The sequence below is a fragment of the Mus caroli genome, chromosome 4, assembly GCF_900094665.2.
Source record: "Mus caroli chromosome 4, CAROLI_EIJ_v1.1, whole genome shotgun sequence".
NCBI classification, from domain to species: Eukaryota; Metazoa; Chordata; class Mammalia; order Rodentia; family Muridae; genus Mus; species Mus caroli.
In genome coordinates this window covers 17,519,359-17,544,185 of record NC_034573.1, presented here as the reverse complement: position 1 = coordinate 17,544,185, position 24,827 = coordinate 17,519,359, and the positions used below count along the sequence as shown (strand labels likewise).

Sequence of the window (24,827 nt, the reverse complement as noted above, 5' to 3'; positions counted from 1 at the left end):
TGCATCAAAGTAAACAACTAAACAAAGTCAACAACAACAAAACAACTACATTAAAGCGGGTCTCTCCCTCCAGCTGATCTTTTCACTTCCTTTTTTGGTGCTTTAGCGTGAGGTAAGCACTGTGATGCTGAGCTGTAACTTCAGTGTTCCCACTCTCAGCATCTCTCCCAGTCTGTGTAACAACCAACACCCTTGCCAGGTCATAAGGCTTAATAATGATTCTTAACAAAGAAAGATGTGCAAAATCAACTTTATTTTTCATAAATAATATGATCACTTTATTTTTCAAAGTATTCCTTTAAAATAAATTAGAATATTTCCATATTATTCCTTTAACATACAATTACTGATTAAAGCATACCACTGATCAACATAATGGGAAATAATATCAGTGATTACACATTCCTAAAGAAAAGTGCCTGTAATATTTTAGGGAGCATTCTTTACATTTTTACTTGATTCAGTGGATAATTTTACATTTTCCTTTAAATTCTATAAATGCCTTAATTCTCATCATTATAAAAACCAAACAAACAGAAGAGCCACCCCCAAAAGAAGCCACCAAAGCATGATTTTTTAGTGACAGAACAGGTATGAACTCATTGAGTAAAGCTCTTCTTTATGAATACTTTCGGAAAGCTTGCATTGAGCTCTAACACAGCCTTGTTATCAATCTGGGAACAGAAGGACACGTCAAGTAGGGAAAGATCTTTGCAAGATTCCAGGAGTTTTCTCAAGGATGCTGGACTTACCATTCTTGTTCCTGTTTAAAAAAACAAAGCATTTATTAAAAAAAAAACCCATACTAATAATGAGCTCCTTTAACTTATTTTAAGCTCATGTAAAATAAATAAACTATTAAAGCAAAGCACTTTTTTTTTTCACGACACAAACACAATATAATCTTTCATTCAAGTTCCTTCAGACACTGAGTGGATTGAGAGTACTCATGTCCCAGGCTTTGAGTAACTTCTCTGTAACGTTATGCCTTCCTGTCTTTGGATCATGTTGCAGATGCTACATTTGAATGTCTTCTATACAGGGGTGGGGGCTTTGAAGTTTTAAATGCCTACACCAAGCCCTGTGCCCCTCTCTGCCTACTGCCTGTAGATCAGGATATAAAGCCCTCATTCAATGTCTCCAGCGCCATGCCTGCATGCATGCCTCAGTGCTCCCTACTGTTATGGCAATAAACTAACCCTTCAAAATTGTAAGCAAGGCTCCCAGTTAAGTGCTCTTTTTTATAAGAGTGGCCTTGGTCATGATGTTTCATTATGGCAACAGTAACCCTGAGACAATTACTGTGCAAGAAAAGTCAAATAAATCAACAGCATTTAATGTAGGGCTGAGTGCTATACAAACAAACAAACAAAAAAGTAAAGAACACAAAACGCACAGAATCCATAGTCTCAGGGATCTAAAACCACATATCTTCTGATATTTTGGACAGGGTGGGGGGGTTCTCACTACATAAAGCAAAGCACTTTTAAAAACAAAATACTTTATATTAAATGGTTCTGCTTAACAAAAGTAAAACTGGATATTCTCAGACAACTTGACAGTGGGAATCTGAACCTTGCCGATTCTCTTCTGTCCATCATCTGTCTCCTTTGCTACTTTAATGTTCCTGAATGCCCACTCCCTTACTTCTTTACCCAAAGGCAAAAGGATATTCACATCTCACCATACTTAACTCACAGCAACTCGTGTGGTGCCCATTAGACAGCGATGCTGTTATTTCACCCTCCAATCACAGCGGAGCAACTATCCTAACGGTTTTGAAAACCTGTTTCAGGCCTGGGAACAAACAGTGGGCAGGACATGTCTGCTTTAGGGCACCACTGACCAGGGCATAAAACAAATGACGCAACACAGCTCACTGTCTTATGGTGGGTGGCTGGAAGGTGATCAAGAATGGCAAGTGACTTCTGCCTGTGTCAACTTGGAGTATCATAGGATATCCAGTCGGAAGGTAAATTTCATAAATTATGAAAGGCATCTAACACACGATAGACACTTAAAAAATACCAAATGTTACATGAGTCTAAGAGATGCTCTTTATAAAATACACCTGGTTTAATTACAGCTTTTCTGGAGGACATCATAACACATATGCATATACACTGACAAAGGATTGGACCATTCTGTTTCTATCATGTAACCTTGTATACGCTAAGCAAGTGCTCTATACTAATCTACACTCCCAGACCACAATAACACAAACCTCATTCTGTGGAAGGACTTTCCACACCCATTACTCTCACTGTATCCAGAGTGGCAATGATAAGGAACCTCCTGCCACCTGTCTGCACCAGGTTCCAAGCTAAACCTGTCCAGATTCCCCCTGGAATTGGGATTTGGCAAAGCCATCACTGTCCATAAATACCAATGCCCAAGGACATAGAAAGCTGGGATGGCACTGTTGTGTTTGGCTGTGCGCCCAGGGCAGCAGGGATGGCTTTTATGAGGAGAGAATAGGCATAAGCAGGAGGGAAGCAGCTATCTTTTCGAATACACACTAATGTGCTGCAGAGGACAGGGGCAGGAGGAACATGTAGGACAGGAAAGGGAGAGCCTGGGGCAGCACACACAAGACCTTCACAAGTGCAAACCTATTGGGGTCCAGCACTGAGAGGGAGAGGAGAACACACAGGCTCACACCTGTAAGCTAAGAGACTTCAACTGATACCTAGTGGCAGAGCGAAACCAGTTTCCTTGAATGCAGTGAGTGCCCACTGCATGTATCAACCACACTTGAGAGCAGGCCCCATGCCTAGGAGTAGTAGGTCAACACAGAACAGACTGCATGCTACTTTGGTGGACTTTTAGGTTCATTTTGGCATTCTTTTTTGTCTGGTGTTTTGTTTATTTCTTTTGATTTTTGTTTTTGTGGGGATTTTTGTTTTGTTTTTGGTGAGCGAGAAAGAGAACACATAAAGCTGGGTGGGTAGGAACCTGGGAAGAATTTTGGAATAGCGGAGGAAGAAAAACATGATCAAAGAATTATTTTTTTTAAAGGAGAAGGAAAGAAAATGGCTCTATGCCTTTTGATAGGTGATCCCTGCTGAGGTCTGACTGTACCTTCTAAGCATGGGATTTGAGGGATAAAACTGTATCTTCATAATATTTTATATCAAATGGGCTTCAATTAAGTGAGATCAGATGGCCATTGCTCAATTAGTGTGACTGACTCCTTTGTGGTTCTATAATATCTCTTTCAGACTATGAGTATTGTTCATAGTTACTTGATAGCTTGTATTGTTTTTAGGAAAGAGCTGAAAAATGGGTTTTAAATAACAAAGCGCTATCCAGTAAAGTGAACCTTCCATCACAGTAAAAGGCTGTGGCTGACTTTTATTATTCTTGGGAACCATGATGGTTTATGGCAGTTTTCAAAATATTTCTACATATTCTGGAACTTTTATAATATTATAAAAGAGCTAAGATAAGTTAAGCAGAAGACAGGTCAGATGGAAAAGAAATAAGAAAATGAGACTCGCACAGAAGCAGAGACTGAGTACAGGACCAACATCTCAGGCCTGTGGCTTGGTTCTCTCTCATAGGAAATGCTGGGTTTCATCTATGAAAAGACAATGCTATAACTCCCTTAGCTGTGAAGATCAGGCTAAATATTTCACAAATTAAGCAGTTGGTCCAAAGTGTATAAATTTTGTATGACTGCGTGCTTAAGGTTATTCACAATCAGTCATGTACAACAATATAAGCATCATCTATGAATGTATCATAAACCTGGACATGGAGAAATTTGAACCAAAACCAAACCCAGATGCTGAAAAGCTTCAGGTTTTCCCTTGATGAATATTAAATACAGAGAAAAGTATATGCAAGCACTTTGGAGACTCATTTTTATCAGCACTGACATATTGCCAAAGACAGTTCAAGTGCTGAGTTCATACATTCTATCACGATTTGTGGGCCAAATAGTACCAGTGGCCACACTGCTGGTGCCTCTGGCATGGATTCCTTGTGGACAAATGCAGTGAAGGCAAATGGAATTCCGGGATTCTGAACAATTCTCAACAGAGCTGCCTTGTGGAAGAACAACTCCTAAAATCTAGAATTGCTAGGGGCAGTGATTTAAGTTTTTTTTGTTGTTGTTGTTTGTTTTTTTAAATCCAGAGTTTAACAATAAAAAATTTAAAAATCCAAGTTGAATTCATTTTACAAATGCATTCATTTTCTGTCTTTAATAAAAATGGATAATATGAGTCGTACGAATCTGACTGTACCAAAACTTGTTAATTATTTAGAGTACATAAAGCTTTTGGAAAGTTCAATTATGAGATTATGTTGCTGCACTGAGAAACTCACCATTTCTTTCTCTCTCTCTCAGTCTCTCTGTCTGTCTCTGTCTCTGTCTCTGTCTCTCTCTCTGTCAATGTATCTTATACTTTCTACCAAGCAGTATTATCAGGACAAATATTTATTGCAAATTGACTTGGCTTCTTTGCAAAAGGTCTACAATTAGGTTTTAAGTCAAGGCTTTTAAACAAATGTATGGAAGAAATCCATCATATCCAACAGGAACAACAACATCAACAACCTTAATACTAATAGAGAAAAAAGAAGAGATAGATAGTAACCCAACAAAGCAGAAGACAACTAATAAAATTAAGTAGTAAAATTAATTTATTAAATTACTAACTACTTACTACAAATAATAAGTAAGCAATCAAGAATTAGTAAGCATCTCTCACAAATAACCTTAAAGGTAACTTGTCTTAACTCACCAGTGAAGACACTGCCTAGATGACCAGACTAAAACATTAGATTCCTCTTTCTGTTGTATTCAAGACACATACCTCACTGGTAAAGACACCCACAGACTAAGAGTCAAAGTACAGAAGTCAATCTATCAAGCAAAAAGGATCCAAAACCAAGCTGGCTTAAATGTTCTAATATCTAATAAAGTAGACTTTAAACCAAAGCTAGGCAGAATAGATAATGAAGGCCAATACATATTAGAAACTATGAAAATTAATACCAACAAAATGTATATGTAAATATATATGCACTAAATGTTGGAAGCTGTGATTTCAGAAACTGAGCACTAAGGAGCATAAGTATGGTGGGTACAATAAAATAATACTAGGTGACTTTCATATCTCCTGTCATCTTAGTTAGGCCAAAGTAAAAATCAACAATGCAGTTTCAGACGTAAACTACTTGACAATTTGATTAAGCAGTTTATCTACACTGTTCCAATGGAACACAGTCTTTTCTTCCACCTATGGAACAATCTAGAGGTAGTCACATTTTGGACCACAAAGATAATATTAACAAACACATAGGACTTGAAATAACTTTCCATCTCATCACAGTGGAATAAAACTAGAATCAACATGAAGAAAAACTATAGAAATTCTTGGGGACTGAACATTTTTGAGTGATAAATAGAGTTGATTTTTAAAAATTCCTATAATCAAATGAAATTTAAAGCACAACATACCAGAATCTTGAAAAACAGTTCAGGTAGTTCTAAGAGGAAAGCTGAAATAATTTTTTATATTAAAAAAAATCCCTCAAACAAATTACCTATTGATGCCTTAGAAGATTCATTCAAAAACACTAGGTAGCAAAAAAGAGGGGAGATCAAGATACAAATTAATGGAAACTAAAATAACAATACATGAAATCAAAGATGAAAACAGAGTTAGGAGTAATTCCAGTGAAAACCAGTAACACTAGGAAATGCCTAGAAAATGTTTGAGAAAAGAAAGATCTAGAAGAATGTGTAGGTGATGTAGCAGAATTAAATCAAGAGTGTGTAAGCAACTTAGATCCATAGCAAGAAATACGATTGAGACATTAATAAGAAGAAAAAAGTCTTCCCAGAAAGGCCGGCCAATACCAGATGGATTCACCACTAAATTCAACCAAACTCTTAAGGAAATGCTAAACACAAACACTCCTCCAAATGTTCTACAACATGGAAAAGAAAGGAAAGCTATCAGACTCACTATATACAGCCACTGGATAAGGTCACAGCAACAACAAAAGCCCTACAGAACAATTTTTCTGATGAACACAGTTGCAACAATTGCCAATAACACACATTAGAAAGAACCCTCTTCAATAAATGGTTCTAGGAAAACTCGCTGCTCACCTATAGAAGAAATAATCCCTATCTCTTTTCCTCCACAATAATCAATTCAGAATGGATCAAAGACCTTAAAGAAAGACTTCTGAGCGTGCCAGAAGAAAACACAGGGAAAACACTTCAAAATGTAGGTATAGGCAAGGACTTTTTGAAAAAGACTCCAATATCCAATACAGAAAACAACCCCAAGATATATTTGGATTCTAAGATATCTATTCCAGATAGGATTACATGAAATTTAAAAACTTCAGCCTAACAGAGGAAATAATCACTAGAATAGAGACAGCTTACAGAATGGGAAGATAAAAATCTTTGCCAACTGTACATTGGAAAGGAGGCTGGAACCTATATAAGGAAATAAACAACACCAGAAGAAGCCATCTAGTTGGCTAATGCACTAAGCAGATAGTTTCAAAAAAAAAAGAAAAAGTACAATTATCTGAAAAAGTGTTCAACATCTTTAACCACCAAGGAAACACAGAAGACAACTACTTTAAGCTTCTACCCACCCAACCCCTGACTTGGGAAGAATGGCTTTCAGCAAGCAAACAAATGACAACACCTGCCAGCCAATGTTGATTATGAGGAAAGAGGAACCCTTATACTGTATGGATGAGAACGTAAACTGGTACAGGCACTGAGGCTCTGAAAAGACTCCACCACACTGTTCCTGAAGGACTCAGGTCAACACACAACAGAGATGTGTTCATATCCATGTTTATTGATGCACTGTTCACAGCAGTGACAGCAACCAGCCTAGATGTCCAGCAATGGACCAAGGCATGAAGAAATGAAAATCCTGATAAATATATGAATGTAATTTTATGCAGCTATGAAGAAAGTATGAAACCATCACATTTGCATGAAAATGCATGCGCATTTGCATGAAGCCTCTCAAGATAATTATGCTAAGTAAAATAAACCAGACTACAAGAGACAAATACCACAGGTTCTCTCTCACATGTGTGTTCTTGATTTACATTCATATATATGTGTGTATGCTTAATTAAGGATTCCTATGATAGTAGAAAGGAGACTGTGGGGAGAGGAGAAGAAACATTACGGGAGTACAGTGGGGGAAGAGTAATGGAATACACTGGACATGAAAGCAAAAGCAAGTATTACTTGGGAGAAAGTAGAGCCCAGGAAGGTGGCTCTGGTGTAGTGGAAGAAAAGAAAGGGGGATGAGTAAGAATAAAGTAAAATGATATTTAGGTATAAAAATCCCACTAAAACTCCATCATTTTGTATGCAAACTTAAAAATCTTTATATATTCTACTCTTACAAAAATATTTATATATTCTACTCTTACCTAATATGTCCAGTTGCTGTAATCTGGTACAATTAGATGCCAGTTCTTCTATGTCTGTGTCACACACAGACCTGTTAGCTGTAAGAAAGAGTTTCTGCAAGTTTGGGAGCTGGCGTGCCAGTCTGGCAAAGCACCCAGTGCTGCTCTGAAGGGTGGGGCACCAGCCAAGGTCAAGTTCCTCAAGAAGAACACAGCCAGAAGCCAACTCTGCTATCCCATTCTCGGTGATATTCTTGCATCGCCACAGATCCAAGGTCCGCAGGTTTTTACACTTGGCTCCTATCATGCTGGCTATCACATCATAATCTTCAATCTGGAAATCAAAGAGTTCTAAGTTCTACACATCACAGGCAGAAAGATAAATTCCCTAGAACATTCTTAATCATTTCTTATTGCTGCTTTCTAAGAAACACACCCATGTCCTTGTTAATGCACATTTGCTTACCCATCCCAAATCTCTCAGTGCTTCATAAAAGGTGAGAGTAAAGAGCTAAGCAGATCACTCACCTAGTGGGGAGCTTGTCGTGTGCATGGGAGGACTTAGTATGATCCCCAGCACCCATGGAGAACCCAGGGTGGTCACAAGCACCTGTGATCAGAGCACTGAGAGAAACAGGGGTACAACTGGGGCTCCATGGCCAGAGAGTTTAGCCAAATTGGTGAATTTTGGGTTCAGTGAGAAACCCTGCCTCAAAAATACAGAAAAGTGCTATTGAAGATGTCTACATTAACATCTGGGTGACAATGACCTCTGTCTACACATGTATGTGCATGCACATTTTCACATACAAATGCATACTTACACACACAAAGCAAAAAAAATCACATAAGATCCATGTAATAGAACTAGATAGAATATTAATGAATTAAATTCATTAATAATTATAATAATTATAAATGAATTAAATTCCAAGTAGTACTTCTGCCTACTGTTTTAACACTGCCATAGCTACCTGTTGGCAGCGTCTAGTTTCTTCTACTTTATGTATGATTAATGTACTTAGCTGAGTATTTTATCTTTCCCTGACAAAGATATATGTTTTGGTAGTCTCTAAAACTGTGTGGAAATGCTGTAACTACTAGTTAGGATAATAGTTTGGGGTTAAGTATGAATTTATAGACTAAACATACAATACAAAAGGACTTTAGACTATCATATGCTAACCAGTGTTAAGGACTAAAGTCTCCAGGACTTTCTTCATGATACAGATAAGCATTTAGTAACCAAGGACCTACCATAAAGAAGAAAGCTTGACTAGAGGCTAACAATTAACAGAACACCTAAGGAAATGCAAGCGGGTTCCAGACAACTTTAAATTACTTCAAGAAACACCAAATAGTGCAAAGAACTCATGGACTCTGCTTACTTACCCATTAAATTGCATAAAGAAACAAAATTAATGTTAACAAAATATCTTCTCTAGTTGTAACACTACCATTTCAACATGTTATCAATATTAAGCTATTACAATATTTTACATTTTTCATACTAAGCCTTCAAAAGTTGGCTTGTATCTTGTATTTACATCATACAAAATGGAAACTAGTATATTTCCAACTGTCCATCAGTTACCAGACTTGACAGCATGGCAGTAGAAACTAGGTATGAATGTAGAGTGTTCAGGGCATTACATATGTTCTCTTCCTACACACTTGTTTCTCATCCTGGGCCTGACTACACTCATTCAGGTTTTTACTTTTACTCCTAATTTAAATGGCTCCCATGACGACTCAGAATATAGACTATATTTCTTACCTTCCCGTGCTACAAAGTGAGCCATATGATTAAGTTCTGGATAGTAGGAAATAAATCTGCAAAGGCCTGATACTTCTAGAAAGAATCCTGAAGGGAGGAAGGGTACTGTGCCTTTGCCCAGTCTACAGTTTGACATGGGAACGAGATGACCAGAGCTCTAGTCCTAACCTTGAGCTCCAATGTGTGAACATACAGTCTTAAAGAGCAGAGTCTAGACCTCTCAGCGGAATGCGGAGTCCCATTCACAAACAGCCTGGATTGTTCACCTCCTACACTCCATTTACAGAGAAATAAACAACCTTGGAGAAATAGTCACTGGTAGGTTTTACTTAATTTTAATTGGTATGTTTGCTTACAAACTTGATAGTATTTTCAAGACAAAAGACTGAATTATTAAATTATTAATGAATTATCAAAGCAAGCTTCAGATTACTATGGGGCTTTATTACCTACATGGCTGCTATTTTCTATTATGATAGATAACAACACTTTAAGTTGGACGAATATGGATGGTGTCCCAGAACCTCCGGAGGGGTGCTGGGAACATGGCTTCTACAAGGCAGGTACATGTGTGGTGCTGGCTCTAGGCACACTTCCAAAGGGAAAGGAGACATACAACTCTTCTGAGAGCTAATGCGGCGTATGCTTGAAGTGGACTGAACGCTCCTTGGGGAAGAGGTGTGCTTATGTACAGGAACAGCAGCAACAGCAGAAAAGCCTGGAGGCAAACCAAGCAAAACCAAAGGAGTCAGGAAATGGGCACAGTCGCTGCTGCCAAATTCGGAAACAACTTTCCTGCCAAGGCTGCTGGACATGAGTTCACGTGATACTGTAATGGCTGAGATTTAAACTAAACTGAGTAAGCAAAAGCAGACTTGTGTTCTAAAAACAAAACAACCCCCCAAAATTTAAGTGAAAGAACCATCCATCTATTCAAAAATAACTGTTTTATTCTCTTCACCAATTAAAGGAAAAGCCAGTTTACAAAGAATGCTAGCACCTGGAAGAGGCCCTAGGTGCATTAGTCGTGCAGATCAGTGCAGTAGCATCTGACTGGTAAGCACACACTTCACTTTAAAACAGTTTACCGACAGCTCTGTTTCCCATAGTGAGCTACATTTTAATAGATGTAATACGGGAACGTGAGTTCATGGTTCAGGAACACTGGGAAGCAAGAGTTAAGCAAAGGCAACTGATTTCTTTATAGGGAGGACACTAGTGTCACTTGCTAATCTTGATTAGGAATCCCTGCTCTATCCTCATATGTAAACTCTTTTGTAATTGAAAATTCTTCAGGGCTAATTTTCCACAGATCAACTTTGGAAACACTGAATTAAAGTACATGTAATTTTAACTATGAATATTTATGTATGTATGTGTGTACACACACACACACACACACAAATTCCAACTCAAACTGTGGCCAGAGGCCTGATTTCCCAGAAAAAGATGTTTCAATTTAAGAGTGGGGTGGTAATAACAAACAATAGAATATTTTGAGTAAACTTAAATAGGGCCCTTACTAATCTTAGTGGGGCAGGCAAGCAATATGTAGTCAAGCAGCTGGTCTGTTGTCATAGAAACTACCATCGAGGGCCACTGGGATCCATTAGAAGAGCTACTAGAGGGCTCCAAAGAAGACTACAAGGTAGCTTACAAAGGTAGGAATTGAACTTGAAGTACATGAATCTAGTAGGTTCCCAAGACTGACCCAGGAAACTGGAACTGTTTGGGTCCATGCTTGCACTTTCCAGGACCTAAGCACTGGGACTACAGAACACAAGAGGTGGGAATACCTTACATACATCCCTATAAAAGGTTTCTCTAGGCTATACTCTAAATTTCTGGACATATTTGAACCAAATGGTAAACTATAAAGATGTCCAATTAGGATCTAAAAGATACAAGATTTCTCTGACTGTTCTTATTTAGGACTCACTACTGAGTGGTTGCAATGTTGGACAGGTCTGGAAATCTCTTACATCTGCTTTGGTTGTAGGTACCGCAGGATATAATAATGGATTGCTCCATAGGAAGACTCATTTCTGTGCATGTGTAGGCGTGCACACACAGATCCCAACAGTTCAACTGTCCTTAAGTCTTAGGATAACCCATAGACCATGGAATTATGTAGTTTAGATGAAACACGTTTTACTCTTCTCATTACCTCTTCTATAGACATATAGAAGTTTAAATCTTAAAGGTTTAGAGATGTTTTCTAACCTAAGAATCCAGCATCTGGACTTCACAGAGTAGTAAAACTTTAAAAAGAACAAATAAAACACAACTGAGTCCCAATACAGGACATTGATCTTTCTATTGTGCCTGACAAAGGAGTCAAAAATCCCACAGCAATCACACACCTATGTTCTACCATATTTCTGAGAATTAATCTCAGGACTGAAATTGAGTTTTGTGAATATCTCACTAAACCACTGATATCTGAGTGTGCTATCTGCCCAACAGTAAACCAGCCGGAGACGGTGCTCTTACCACCACACGGTGCTCCCTTGTTTTATGGTAAAGGTAAGTCCTTCAAAGACACCCTCCAATTTAAGGGAAAAAAAGTTTGAGTGTGGGGCAAAAGTATATGGATATGTATGTGGTGGGGTGAGTCGGGTAAACCTCACCCATGGGAACAAAAAGAGAAGCAAGCCATCGAGTCTGAAGAATTTTCAAGTGCTTACCATCACACAGCTGCCCAGGCTGAGGTGCTGAAGCTCTGCACAGAAGTTCAAAATGCTCAGTAGTGCTGTTTGCTGCCATCAGGGAGCACATCAGAGGCAAAGGCGGAAAGTGAATGAACGTGAAACAAAGAGAAGGGGTCAATTAGACATTAAAGGCTGTCACTGCTTTTCCTGAAATACAGCTGAAAACCTAGGTTACAGAGTCCACAAATGCCATTTAATGAGTCCCCAGGTGCTCCCACCATTGACTGGCTTGGTTTCAAGGTAATCATTAGCAGTCTCCATGTAAGTCATCACTTAGTACGGTTTTACATAGTCTAAAGACATCTGTATTCCCCATGGCCTATCAGTTTATTTCTCAGGTAAGCATTTGGAGTCTGCTTAAGAGCAATAGGGGAGAGATCGAGAGCTAGAACTAGAGAGAGAGTGTACAAGCAAGAGTGACAGGGAGGGGGGAGCAACCCCCAGGGGGCTGGTGACACTTCTGAAGAGCAGCAGCAGCTCTGACATTCACTGATCAGCTGCAGTCTGATGGAACTGCCAATAGAGTCACCCCAAATCAGGGCTGAGCTGGTGACTTTAATGTCAAAGGATTCTCTTTGCTGACAAAGATACCAACAACCATTGAGCACCTGTCAGTAGCAGATGCTGACGGAATCATATCTAACATGCACTTTCTAGTCATGTTTCTGCCATTTAATCCCATCTATCCTCTGCAATAAAAATGTCTGACCACTAAACATCCAAAGGTATGCTAGACAGATGTATAATCACAATAACTAAAATACATTTTCAGTTGCATGTGTGTGTGTATGTGTGTACACAAATGTACACAAAGAGGCCAGAGAAGGATTTCTACTTTCTTCCTCTCTCTCCGATCTCCACCTTACTCCTTTGAGTCAGGGTCTGTCGTCACTTCAGATAGAGTGGCTGGCCAGGGAGCTCCTGGGATCTGCCTGAATTCTCCTTGCTCTACCCCAGTGCTGCGTTTCCAGGCATATGAGGCCATTCTCTGCTGTTTACATAGGTATAGAGGCTTGAACTGAAGTCCTTACACTTGTGCATTAAGTGCTCTTAGCCATGGAACTATATTGTAAGCTCCTACAAATATATTTAAGGTGCCAATTCATCTCATAACATGCCTGCCCTCAACAAATGTAAAAAAAAAAAAAAAAAAAAAAGGAAAAAGACATTCCAGTTTCTCTTCTTAGGAAAAAAAGCTATTCAAATGTGATGTGCAGAGCACACTACTAACAAATTATTAAATTTCATATGTATTCAGAAAGGGAAAAGGATCGCTGAGGGAGGAGAGAAGGTCTGGCTAAACCCCAGATAATTCTCAATAGCACTGTGGTAATGAAGTACTTCCTGCAAAGCAAAATCACTTCAAGCAAATAAAATACTAATTACAGAAAGCATTAGAAAATACTAGACTTCAGTCTATTACCCCACTGAGTATTTTTTAAAGCTAAGCGAAAGTTTATCTTGGTTTTATATCTTGTTTCTAATATAACACAATACTTGTAAGACAGTCTTATGTAATTTTTAGCATGTGAAAACTAGATAGGCCACATCAAGACAAGTTAACTTGAAGGGTCTCTGAAGTGCTTCACTGTATTACCCAACTAGCAGTGCGATGACATCACATTTGTCTTCACTATGTATTGCTTCTTTTTTTAACAAGATTGTATTGTCTATACTAATAATATTCACTTCCAATACTACTTCCCTGACACTCCTACTTCCTTCCTTCTGTAACTTCTGTTCAATAAACACTAGACTCTCCCAAGTACCAGTGTTTGTAGTGGTTTGAAAATACGTCCACATGTTATCACAGACACCCACATTCCAGGCACAGAGCTGACTTTCTGTTTTCAGAGGAACTCATTAACAAACTGTGTACAGTGGAGGTGACTGGTAATGGGATATGACTGAGTCACGGGGTTCACAGATATTTGATCAAATATTACACACTTGGGCTAACACTTAAATAAGTGGATGAAGCAGACTGCCCTCCCTAATGTGCCATCGAATCAGTTTAAGGCTTGAACAGAATAAAAGGAAGAGAGAGACCCACGGTCTGAAGAAGAATTCTGCAGGTTCCCAGGGAGTGAGCCTGGAAGGTGGTTCTCCAGACACAGTCAGCTTTGAGATGAACAGAACCCCAGCTGACAACCTGCTCTAGTCTCCCTTGAGGCCTTTTTTGGGTTCCCTTAGAGCCAAAACTACCATGAGGGACACATGAGTCATAGACCTGAGTGAGATAATAAATGTAGTTTGTTTTGGAGCAACTGATATATAATGATGTATATAATACAGCGATTGATAGAGTGAGTATGACATTTATTAAATGTACAGGGTTCCCTTAAACGATTAAAAAAAAAGAAATTAAAGCAGTACCCGATGTCCAGTGTCTATAAATGAACAGACTCTTCAAATGGTGTTAAGTCAGCAATTTATTCTTTGTATACAAATTGGAATTTGTCTCATTTATTCATTTTAAAATCACAAAAAGTTATCATTTATCTCCTGGACTTCCAATCAGTTCATTTCCACAAGTTCTGTTGTTTAGTCTTGTTGTTTACATTCTGTTAATTTCTAGGTTTTGTTTGAGACAGGATCTCACTGTGAAGTACTGGCTCTCCTAGAACTTGCTATGCAGACCTGGCTGACCTCAAAGAACTCTGCCTGTCTCTGCCTCCCCAGTGCTGGAGTTGTGGACCACCACACTCAGCTCCAGCTTGTTTTTAATAGCTGTTTTCATTTACTTCTTAGAACCTCACTCCTTACTCCTACATTTTATTTCTTTATTTTTTCAATTTTTTATTAGATAATTTTCTTCATTTACATTTCAAATGCTATCCCAAAAGTCCCCTATAACCCCCCCCCCCCCCCCCCCCCCCCCGCTCCCCTACCCACCAACTCCCACTTCTTGGCCCTGATGTTCCCCTGTACTGGGGCATATAAAGTTTGCAAGACCAAGGGTCCTCTCTTCCCACTGATGGCCAACTAGGCCATCTTCTCCTACATATGCAGCTAGAAACATGAGCTCTGGGGATTACGGGTTAGTTCATATTGTTGTTCCACCTATAGGGTTGCAGACTCCTTCAGCTCCTTGGGTACTTTCTCTAGCTCCTCCCTTGAGGCCCTCTTGGACAGCTCCTCTCTAAGACCAGAAATCTTTTTCTAGGACCAGGACTTCTTTTTTTTTTTTTAATATTTTTTATTACATATTTTCCTCAATTACATTTCCAATGCTATCCCTAATAAACGTGTGAAAATCCCACTCTGCAGGAGTCCTGTGGTCACTGCAGAGCCAGCAGGAACCTTAGTTCCGTTCTGAGCATAACAGATAGAATACAGTCCTTTTGGGTTTATCTGTATATACGGACATGAACCCTTTCTCTAAGACTCTCGTTCAACAGCCTGAGAACCCACCATCACTCAGATTGGAGTAGCCAAACCTAGGCTGGACAGCAATGTTCTCTTGGAATTGTTTGAGATGAACTCTGAGGTGAATTCATTAAATCAAATTACCTGCCTATATGATATGAATGTGTGCAGACCATCCATTGGAAAATGGCCACAAAATAGGGCCATATTCTCAAAACTGGCCCTCCCACAGCAGCCACCAGCTGCGACTAGCACCTCAGTTAGAAGTGAGACTTTTGAGTCCTTTTTTCATCTACACTTATTTACTATTTCTTGCTCTTGTGCAGGTTCTGGCGGGAAGCATATTGACTGAGTTCATGAATACAAAGGTTCTGTGTGACCAGAAGATACTGATTTATAGCAGTCTTCCACAACCTCTGGCTCTCACAAGCTTTCCATCCTTTGTTGGTGGTGATGCTCCATGAAGGGACTGTAACTTTAATGTACAAGCCTAATAGTACATCTTCCTAACTCATTAAAAAAACAATTTATCACTTAGTTTATGCTAATTTATTTTATTTTATGTGTATGAATGCTGATGTGAATGTATGAATGTACACTACAACTGTGCCTGGTGTTTGCAGAAGCCAGAAGAGGGCATTGGCTGCCCTGAAACTGTGTTTACAGAGGGTTGGGAGCCATCGAATCCTAGGCTCTCTGCAAGATCAGCAAGGGCTCTTTGCCCCTTAAGTTAAATGCTTTTAGCCAGACAACCCTTCACCTGGCCCAACTTACTTTTGAATCAAGAGTTTAATCTAGAAACATCTTAATACATTCTTTATCTCAACAAAATCCCCCCCACTTTAAATTATATTTTTATTATATAAAACAATCTTAAGTTTAAATATATTTTGATCATATTCTTTCCCTTCCCCAATCCAGATCCCCTCCCTCTCCCTACCCATGAACTTTCTTTCTCAAAAGACAAAGAAACCCCCAAACTAACCAAGAAAATAAAACTATATTAAAAAAAAAAAAACAAACCAAAACAAAACCATCAAAACCCACTAAATTGTAACCAAATAAAACCACACAGAAAAACAAAAAACAGAAAACCTGTGTGGTCCACTGTATGTTGGCCAAGTACTCCTGAACATGAGGCCTGCCCTGGAGGGACCGATGATATAATGATGTGCCCAGTGCCACTTCACAGCTCACAGCAGGGATAAATGACAGTTCGATTGTTAACCTGCTTTACCCTGCTGGGTAGTTTTCACTTATTCATTCATTTAAAAAAATAAAATAAAATAAGATAAAACAAAAACTACCACATCAAGGAAGGACAGGATAAGTCACCATCAACAGCAAAGAGAACTCAAGAGAAGGCCCAAGAATCAGAGACCCACTGGCTTGCACACTCAGAAATCCTATAAAAGCACTAGACTGGAGACCATGATACACATGCAGAAGACTCGGTGCAGGCCCTGTGAATGCTGCTTCAGTCTTGGTGAGGTCATAGGGCCGTTGCCCATGCTGACTCACAGGGCCTTGTTTGCTTGGTGTTCTCCATCCCCTCTGCTCCTTACATTCTTTCCACTTCTTCTTCCTAGAGGTTCCCTGAACTCTGAGGGGAGAAATTTGATGGAGATATCCCATTTATGGCTGAGTGTCTGAAGTAACTTTAAAATATAGAAAAATATGCCTGAATATATATGTACTTTGGCAAATATTTTACAAAAATTTAACCAGTGTTCACATTAAATTGGAAATTATAAAAGTTATGAATAATTGAGAAAACTATCATTTTTATTCTGACTTTTAAGAGGAACTATCATAGAACAAAAGAAACTTCCTGTTTAAGGACCTCATTCATCTTTGCTGAAAGAGAGATGTGAGATCAAAGGATTGCAATGTAGAAGGACAGGAATGATGACAAAGGAGGAGATGTTGTAAGGGACTAACAAGGACCCAAAGCAGATAAACCAAAGGCTGGAATACAATAGCAAAGCACAAATGGAAAAGACCCAATTTCCAATGTTTCCCCCACCCCCCACAGCTAAGTGGTGACAAGCCAGGTCTAGGTTAAGGGACTATATCTATGGTATCAGTTTACAATCTCTCTACATCTAGTAAACACATCACACAATGATTGCAGAACAGTCTTTGTCTATATATTTAGAATGAAAGAACTTGGACTAATGTTGAAGCAAGGAATGGAAACTAACTGTTCATATAGAAGATGATCAGATTTTGGGAGACTTGATCATGTAGGGTAAACATTGGCAAGCTACGACTCACAGGCAAACTGTATCTTGCTAGATGTTTTTGTAAATAAAACTCTACAGGAGTCTTTCAGCATTGTTTATAGATGTTATTGCATTTCAGAAATAGAGTTAGTTGTCTGTGCTGGAGAACATATGACCTACAGTATCTAATACAATGATTCTCAACTTGTGGGGCGTGAGCCCTTTGGGAAGTTAAACAACCATTTCAAAGGGATCACCCAAGACTATTGGAAAACACAGATACTTGCATTATTATTCATAACACTAGCAAAATTACAGTTATAAAGTAGCAATGAAAATAATTTTATGTTGCAGGTCACTACAACATGAGGAACTATATTCATAGTTCTCAGCATTTGGAAGGTTGAGAACCACTGATGTAAAATATTTACCCAACGGAAATAATTCTACATTAGTGACTACATGCAACATTTTTGTATATATACAAAGTACATAAAGAGTACTTATAAAAAAAGACATTCAACAGTCAAAGGTTAAACGTTTTCTAAAACTCGCTTTAAGGCTCTAAGTATCCTTTAGGACTCTAAGTCCATAAATTCTACTGGATGCTTCTGTAAAACTTACTTAATGGATGCACATATAATTTAAAATAATTTAAGTAGTAGCTTTAAAAATGCAAGGCATCATGTTCTCTTTCAAATGAGTTTATAATTTTCAAACTCTAGTCAAATTATTATGAGAAAAAGTATGTTAAGGAGTGACTGGAACCATGCATAATGATCAAACTGTACTTTGAGAAAATGTCATCTAGTATAATATATGTTCAGAAAAGAAAGAGTTCTTCTACATTCTACCTAAAACTTAAATAAAAGCAGCAGCTTCAGAATCCAATGGCCCAGTATTGGCCCCTATAGGTTTCAAAACACAGTGCCAAATTATAAATATATAATTAAATATTCATGTAGGTCACATGACTATTGGTACAATACAAAGTAAAGGAGTAAATGACAATGTAGTGAAAAGGATTGTGAACAGAGAGAAAAACAAAATGCAATCAGCCGAAAACCACAACATGCATTATTCTCCTGGACCCAAGGTACCTGATTGGGAAGGACTCAAGACAGAATACCATATTCTAGTAACAACATGTGAAGGTTCCTTCTCAGCCTCAGTCCATGGCTGCCTTCCTCTTTTATTTCTTCAGCAAATTTACTAATAGTGTTCTCAGCGAGGCTCCCAAATAGTTAAGATGCTGCAATGGTTACTTATTAAACATCTAATTTCAAGGAAAGTGTTGACAGGTCAGGAAACAGATAATAGATGTGAAACTTTGGAATAAGCAGACAAGAAGTCCCATGGGGTTACCGAGGACTATTACTAATTACTATTACTTGTTCTCTTACAAGACATTTATTAGCAGGAAAAAAAGAGGTTGGACTCACATCTTCACTGACAGTTTTTTAAGACATGCCAACTATGGTGACATTTATACTTATCTTACTTTCAGAAAGTCTAGATTTATGGCTTAGTTGAGTTACCTAGGAACACCATTCACATTTCACAGTGGATATATTCAGAACATTTTGTTTCCTTTAATATGGTAATGTAGGCTTATAATTGTCATACTAGTTGATACTTCCCCTTTTTAGCTTGGTGTTAAAAATTAATTGTTCCTTATCCCTAATTAAAATAAAGCCTCCAATAACACTCAATATTGGAAGATTGTATTCAAATCAGCATTCTCTACTCTAAAACATGATTCCCAGAAAGCATATTGATAAAGGGGCATTTAATAAGTATATATATTACAGACAGAGACTGCCTAAAATATGGACTAAGGACACTCTTTGATTACAAACAAGTGTAATTTAATTGGTCATAATATATTCCAAACACTTCAGTCCAAAATCTCTAAGTAATAAATTTGGATTTTTATTAAAATATATTCACTAAATGAAAATTCATAATTTTACTGAAGATATCTTTGAAGGAATCCTAAGAACACAGTAATTCAGTTTAGAACTCACACATACACATGAATTTCTCTGAACTTTTTTTAAATCTCTGATTATCAAACTCAGTAAATTTGAAGAGTTGACAAATATTTAAATTTATTTAACAGTTTTCCAATAAGCTATCTACTACAAACTATTCTCTTTATAGACTTCAAATATGTAACATACTCACAAACTGAAAATATTACCTTTTACAAACTGAATTTTAAGATCAATCAATATTGTAGTGGAAAAGTTAGACTTTTGATTAAAGATCATAAATGGTATAAATAAAGCTTACCCAGGCCTTTGAAATGAAATGTTCTCTAAACCTAACTACAGACATGTCCTACTCTAAATTAGAGACTCAGAATTTAAAGTACCAATTGCAGTACAAAGTTCAGATGCTTGCCACATTGCAATAACATACATGTATATAGGAGCACAATCTCCGACTACATATTTACACATCTGTCTTGCTTGACTCTCTCCAATCAGAACTTATTCATTCCACCACGGTAAATCTTGCCCACCATAAAAACCTGAATTCATCTTTCCTTTAGATAAGTAATACTGAATACATGTCACATTTCTATCAAAGCTAAGGGGTTAGACTATCACCAAAGCTCAGAAGAGGAATCTGAAGTATATGTTATTTGACATTATCCATCTAAACCAGTGGTTTTCAATCTTCCTAAGGCTGTGACCCTTTAATACAACTCCTCATGTTGTAGTGACCCCCAACCATAAAGTTATATAATGGCTTCGGCATAACTAGTTTTGCTAGTGTTATGAATTTTAATGTAAACATCTGATATGATGGGTATCTGATATGTGATTCAGGTGAAAGGGTCATTTGACCCCTAAAGGGACTGCGGCCCACAAGTTGAGAACCACTGATTTAAGTGATGCCAAGCTAAGATACTCTGGTCAAAAGACTATATCTTCTTCTGAAAGCACTTCTTTTCTTTTTATTGAGATATCACAAAATCGTATTGTTTACCTAGCCAAGTGCCCATGGCTGATGTGGTCCCGGATTCTGGAGAAGAACTTTATAGTGCCCTTCTCTTAAGCCAGTATATTTGCTAAGTGCATTTAAAATACTTATCCTTATACCCACAAATAGTAGTAGCTCTAATCCCTCATCAAATATGTTTTCTTCTGCATCAGATGGATCTATTATAGAAATCAACAACTGGTCAAAATGCAGAGAATAACTAATCTTGGTGTGCCCAACCCCAACTGATACATCTGCAACATACCTATATTTATGCAACATACCTATATCTATGGTTCAGTGAATATCATAGAAGAGGGGACAGAAAGATTGTAGATCCAGAGAACCATGCTATCTGCTGTGACACCCTATCTTCAATATATAGTAGAAAAGCTTCCCCCATGAAATCTCAATGATATGGTCACCTAAATAAGACCTCCATAATGACACCACCTATTGACAGGCGATCCAGATTGGAGAGGAGTCTAACAAGCCCCAACACTTAAGATAAAGAGCTAAAATGAAGGCAATTAATAAGTGGTAAGGCACACAATGGACACAAGAGCCATGTTATTAAATTATTCAGGATAATTATGAACTATTATGAATAGAAAAAGAAAATGTGGTATATATGTACAATGTAGTATTATTTGCCCATTTAAAAAAAGTGGCATTAAGTAATTTGCAGGTAAATAGATGGAACCAGAATTGATGCTACAGGGAGGGGAAATGCCTGGGAGGGGCAAACTCTCAGGGGCTAAGGGGAGAGGGATGAGGAGGGGGAGAACTCTGCAAGTGGGGACTGAGAGGGGGCAACATTTGGGATGTAAATAAATAAAATAATAATATATAAAATAAACTAGACAGATTCAGAAATACCTGTTCTCTCATATTTATAATCTAGATTTTTAAAAATACACGTAAAAACATGTATGAACTATGAGAAAGGGGACCAGCAGAAAGGGGGGATAGGGACAAAAGAAGGCAATGGAGCATTTTTTAACAAAGTCCCTGTACTGACTAGTTTTGTGTCAACTTGACACAGCTGGAGTTATCACAGAGAAAGGAGCTTCAGTTGAGGAAATGCCTCCATGAGATCCAACTGTAAGGCATTTTCTCAATTAGTGATCAAGGGGGAAAGGCCCCTTGTGGGTGGGGCCATCTGTGGGCTGGTAGTCTTGGTTCTATAAGAGAGCAGGCTGAACAAGCCAGGGGAGGCAAGCCAGTAAAGAACATCCCTCCATGGCCTGTGCATCAGCTCCTGCTTCCTGACCTGTTTGAGTTCCAGTCCTGACATCCTTGGTGATAAACAGCAGTATGGAAGTGTAAGCTGAATAAACCCTTTCCTCCCCAACCTGCTTCTTGGTAATGATGTTTGTGCAGGAATAGAAACCCTGACTAAGACAGTACATATATGTATGTTCATACATGTATGAGAATGTCATAATCCATTGTTTTAAACGATCAATATGCTCCCAATAAGAAGGCACTAGCCTCTTTTATGTTGATGTCTTAAGAACTTTAATTCACATAACTCTAAGTGCCCTTCCATTCTCACCAAACATGTCTTTTCATTTGTTTGTCCTTAAGACTCACCAATGAGAGAATAGGTAATAATTTCTTAATTCCTTTTTCTGTTACTTCAATAAAAGCAACTTAAGGGAGAAAGGGTTTATTCCTAATCACAGTACTCACAGTTTATCATGTCAAATGTACTGCCTAAGTTTTTCCTCACTTGACAAAAGTCATAGTCATCTGAGAAGAGGGAATCAAAATTAAGAAAATTCTTCAGCTAACCTGGCCTATGAATGAGTTTGTGAGGCATTTCTTGACTAATGATTGATGTGACAGTGCCCAGATGACTATGGGTTGTGCCAACCCTGGGCAGGTGGTCCTGTGTTGTATACGAAAGCAGGCTGAGTGAGCCATGGCAACAAACCAGTAAAAAAAAACTTTCCTCCATGGCTTCTGTGGCAGTTCCTCTTGCAGGGTTCCAGGTTCAGGTCCTGCCTCAACTTCTCTCAGAGACCGACTGTAAATGGGATGTATATGCCAAGCAAGTTACTTTTGATTATGATGTTTATCACAGCAATGGAGAGCACTGGAAGTGGGACAAAGATTTAAGCTCTCAAACCCCAGCCCTAGTGACTTACTTCCTCCAGCAAGTCTATACCACTTAAACCTTCTCCAAAGAATGCCACCAAATAGGCATCAAATCATAATATCCCTCTGCCTCATGTTCACCAGCTAAACTAACCTACTGAAATAGACAACATTTTAGATGACAGCTAATACAGCCTGCATTAGTTGACATAGGCAGACAAAATTATTTCTTCCTACTAATATCAACTGCTCTGCTAAGAGAAAGGCCATTCCCTTACCTGGTTTTATATAGGCTGTTTGTTAGTTGAACTGTGTCTGTCAGCACACATTATGTTTTAAAAGTAGGTTAAAAAAAAAAGCAGTTAGGGACCACCATATCTGTATGCCAGAAAAAAAATTATGGCACCAAATCAAACTACAGTGTGTCTGAAAGACAATTCACATGTCTTTTGTGGAAAAAAATCAAAGCACTTTTATCAGTAGGCTGGTATGAGGTTTTACTTTGCAGACTAAAATGACACATGAAAAAGAAAATAGGCACTCTCTTCTCCAACACAAGTGAAGATCAACTACTTTTCTTGCATGCTAGTTCATCAAGGACAAAGGTGTCCTTGAAACTGTTGACACAGCCACTATGCCAGTAAACAGCTGCTGAACTATACTTGTGGATTACTGACATATACTAGTTCCCCACAAAACCTATAATCAGTTTTTTCACTTCTTCAGATTCTTTCAATTTATGCTCTATCATTCTTGAAGTGAGGCAATCAAAACTGGATGCAGGTGTTCCATTTATAAGTCCAACTTTTAAAAAACACTCTTGGCTTTCTTGCCTGCTGCTAAGCAACAGGACGGCATCCTTACTGAGATATCTGCCATTCCATTCTCATTTCCCACTCCAGACATTTTTTTTTTCCAAAAAAAAAGGTAAACATGCTCAAACTGTTAACAGTAACCCAGACTGCTCTAGGAAATGCAGAGGACTTATCCGTAGGACACCCCTCATGGACAGATCAGAACAAGAGTAAGTGGTAAAAAGATTTCAGTGTTTTCAACAGAAGCAGCCAAGCTTTTAGAGTAATTTTTCTAAGATCTTATATATTTTACAAATTTATCTATATTAGCCTAGCTAGCAGACCTGAGTTCAAGTCTGAATGAAAATATTGTTTTGGGCCATATCTTCTAAAACTTCAATTTCAACATCTGGGAAATGGAAACATCACCTACTCTGACTGGAATGGTCAGAGAGCTAAATGGCAAAGCAAACAGAACACATCACAAAATTTACCAAACTTTAGAACTAAAACATGTCTCCAAAGCCCTCTAAATCTTTGTTATACAGACAGACTTAAGTTTTGCAAAATTACACAAACATATTATACTTTTTAATATGGATTATATAGAAACATAAAATATAACTTTCTTATCATAATTTGACCTGAAACATCAATACTCCATAATAGAGTCAATACTCTAATACTGATTTTTGCCTATTTTCTAGTTTGCAGGTGAAGGTTGAGATGGCACAGTGGTGCATATCTGTAATCCCAGTTACTCAGGAGATGGGGACAAAAAGCCTCCTCAAGTCCAGAAGTTCAGTGACAGCCTGGACATCGCAGTGAGAATGTTAACTTAAACAAGTAAGTATTGCAGTGTGCAATATAATGACCCTTTAAAAATGAAACAACCGCTCCCAGAAAGCTCAAGTTCATCTTATTTTCCCCTTCATATACATCTTCAGGGTAATAAGGTGCACTTGAAATCAGACCCTCAGGTCTGTACATGTTGCTGATGACTATGCAGAAAGTTAAGAGAGGGCAGTCACCTAACTGCCTTCTTTATCTCTGCTTATTTCCATCCACCAACACCATTAAGCCAAACAAAGAATGTGGGAGTAGAAAGGAGGAAGTGAAAAATGCTTTCATTATGGGATGGACCTGGGAGGACTGGGAAGTGGGTACGATTGGGGTGCACTATGTGAAATTCCCAAGTAATCAATGAAAACATTATGTTGGAAAAAGGCAAGAAGTAAGGAATGAAGCCAGAGACTTATTTGTAAGGGGCTGAAGAAGAGCTGTAAGATTCCGAGGATAAGCCAGGCGTGGTGGCGCCCGCCTTTAATCCCAGCACCCGGGAGGCGGAGGCAGGTGGATTTCTGAGTTCGAGGCCAGCCTGGTCTACAAAGTGAGCTCCAGGACAGCCAGGGCTATACAGAGAAACCCTGTCTCGAAAAACCAA

At 38.3% G+C, this 24,827-nt stretch overlaps 1 protein-coding gene across 3 annotated transcripts in view; it reads right to left on the bottom strand.

The window, feature by feature from the left end:
* Positions 1–234: 234 nt before the first annotated feature.
* Fbxl4 (F-box and leucine rich repeat protein 4) overlaps positions 235–24,827 on the bottom strand; it is a 74,281-nt gene continuing 49,688 nt past the window's right edge. For 2 of the 3 annotated variants that reach the window (XM_029476214.1, XM_029476213.1), the window contains exons 7-9: positions 11,878–11,949; positions 7,435–7,747; positions 260–763 (exon numbers count right to left, since the gene is read on the bottom strand). In XM_029476214.1, coding sequence (XP_029332074.1) covers positions 600–763; positions 7,435–7,747; positions 11,878–11,949 — 549 coding nt within the window. In that variant the 3' untranslated portion in view covers positions 260–599. Of the gene's footprint in view, positions 764–7,434; positions 7,748–11,877; positions 11,950–24,827 lie in introns of all 3 variants that reach the window. The other variant, XM_021159721.1, reaches the window with a different exon arrangement.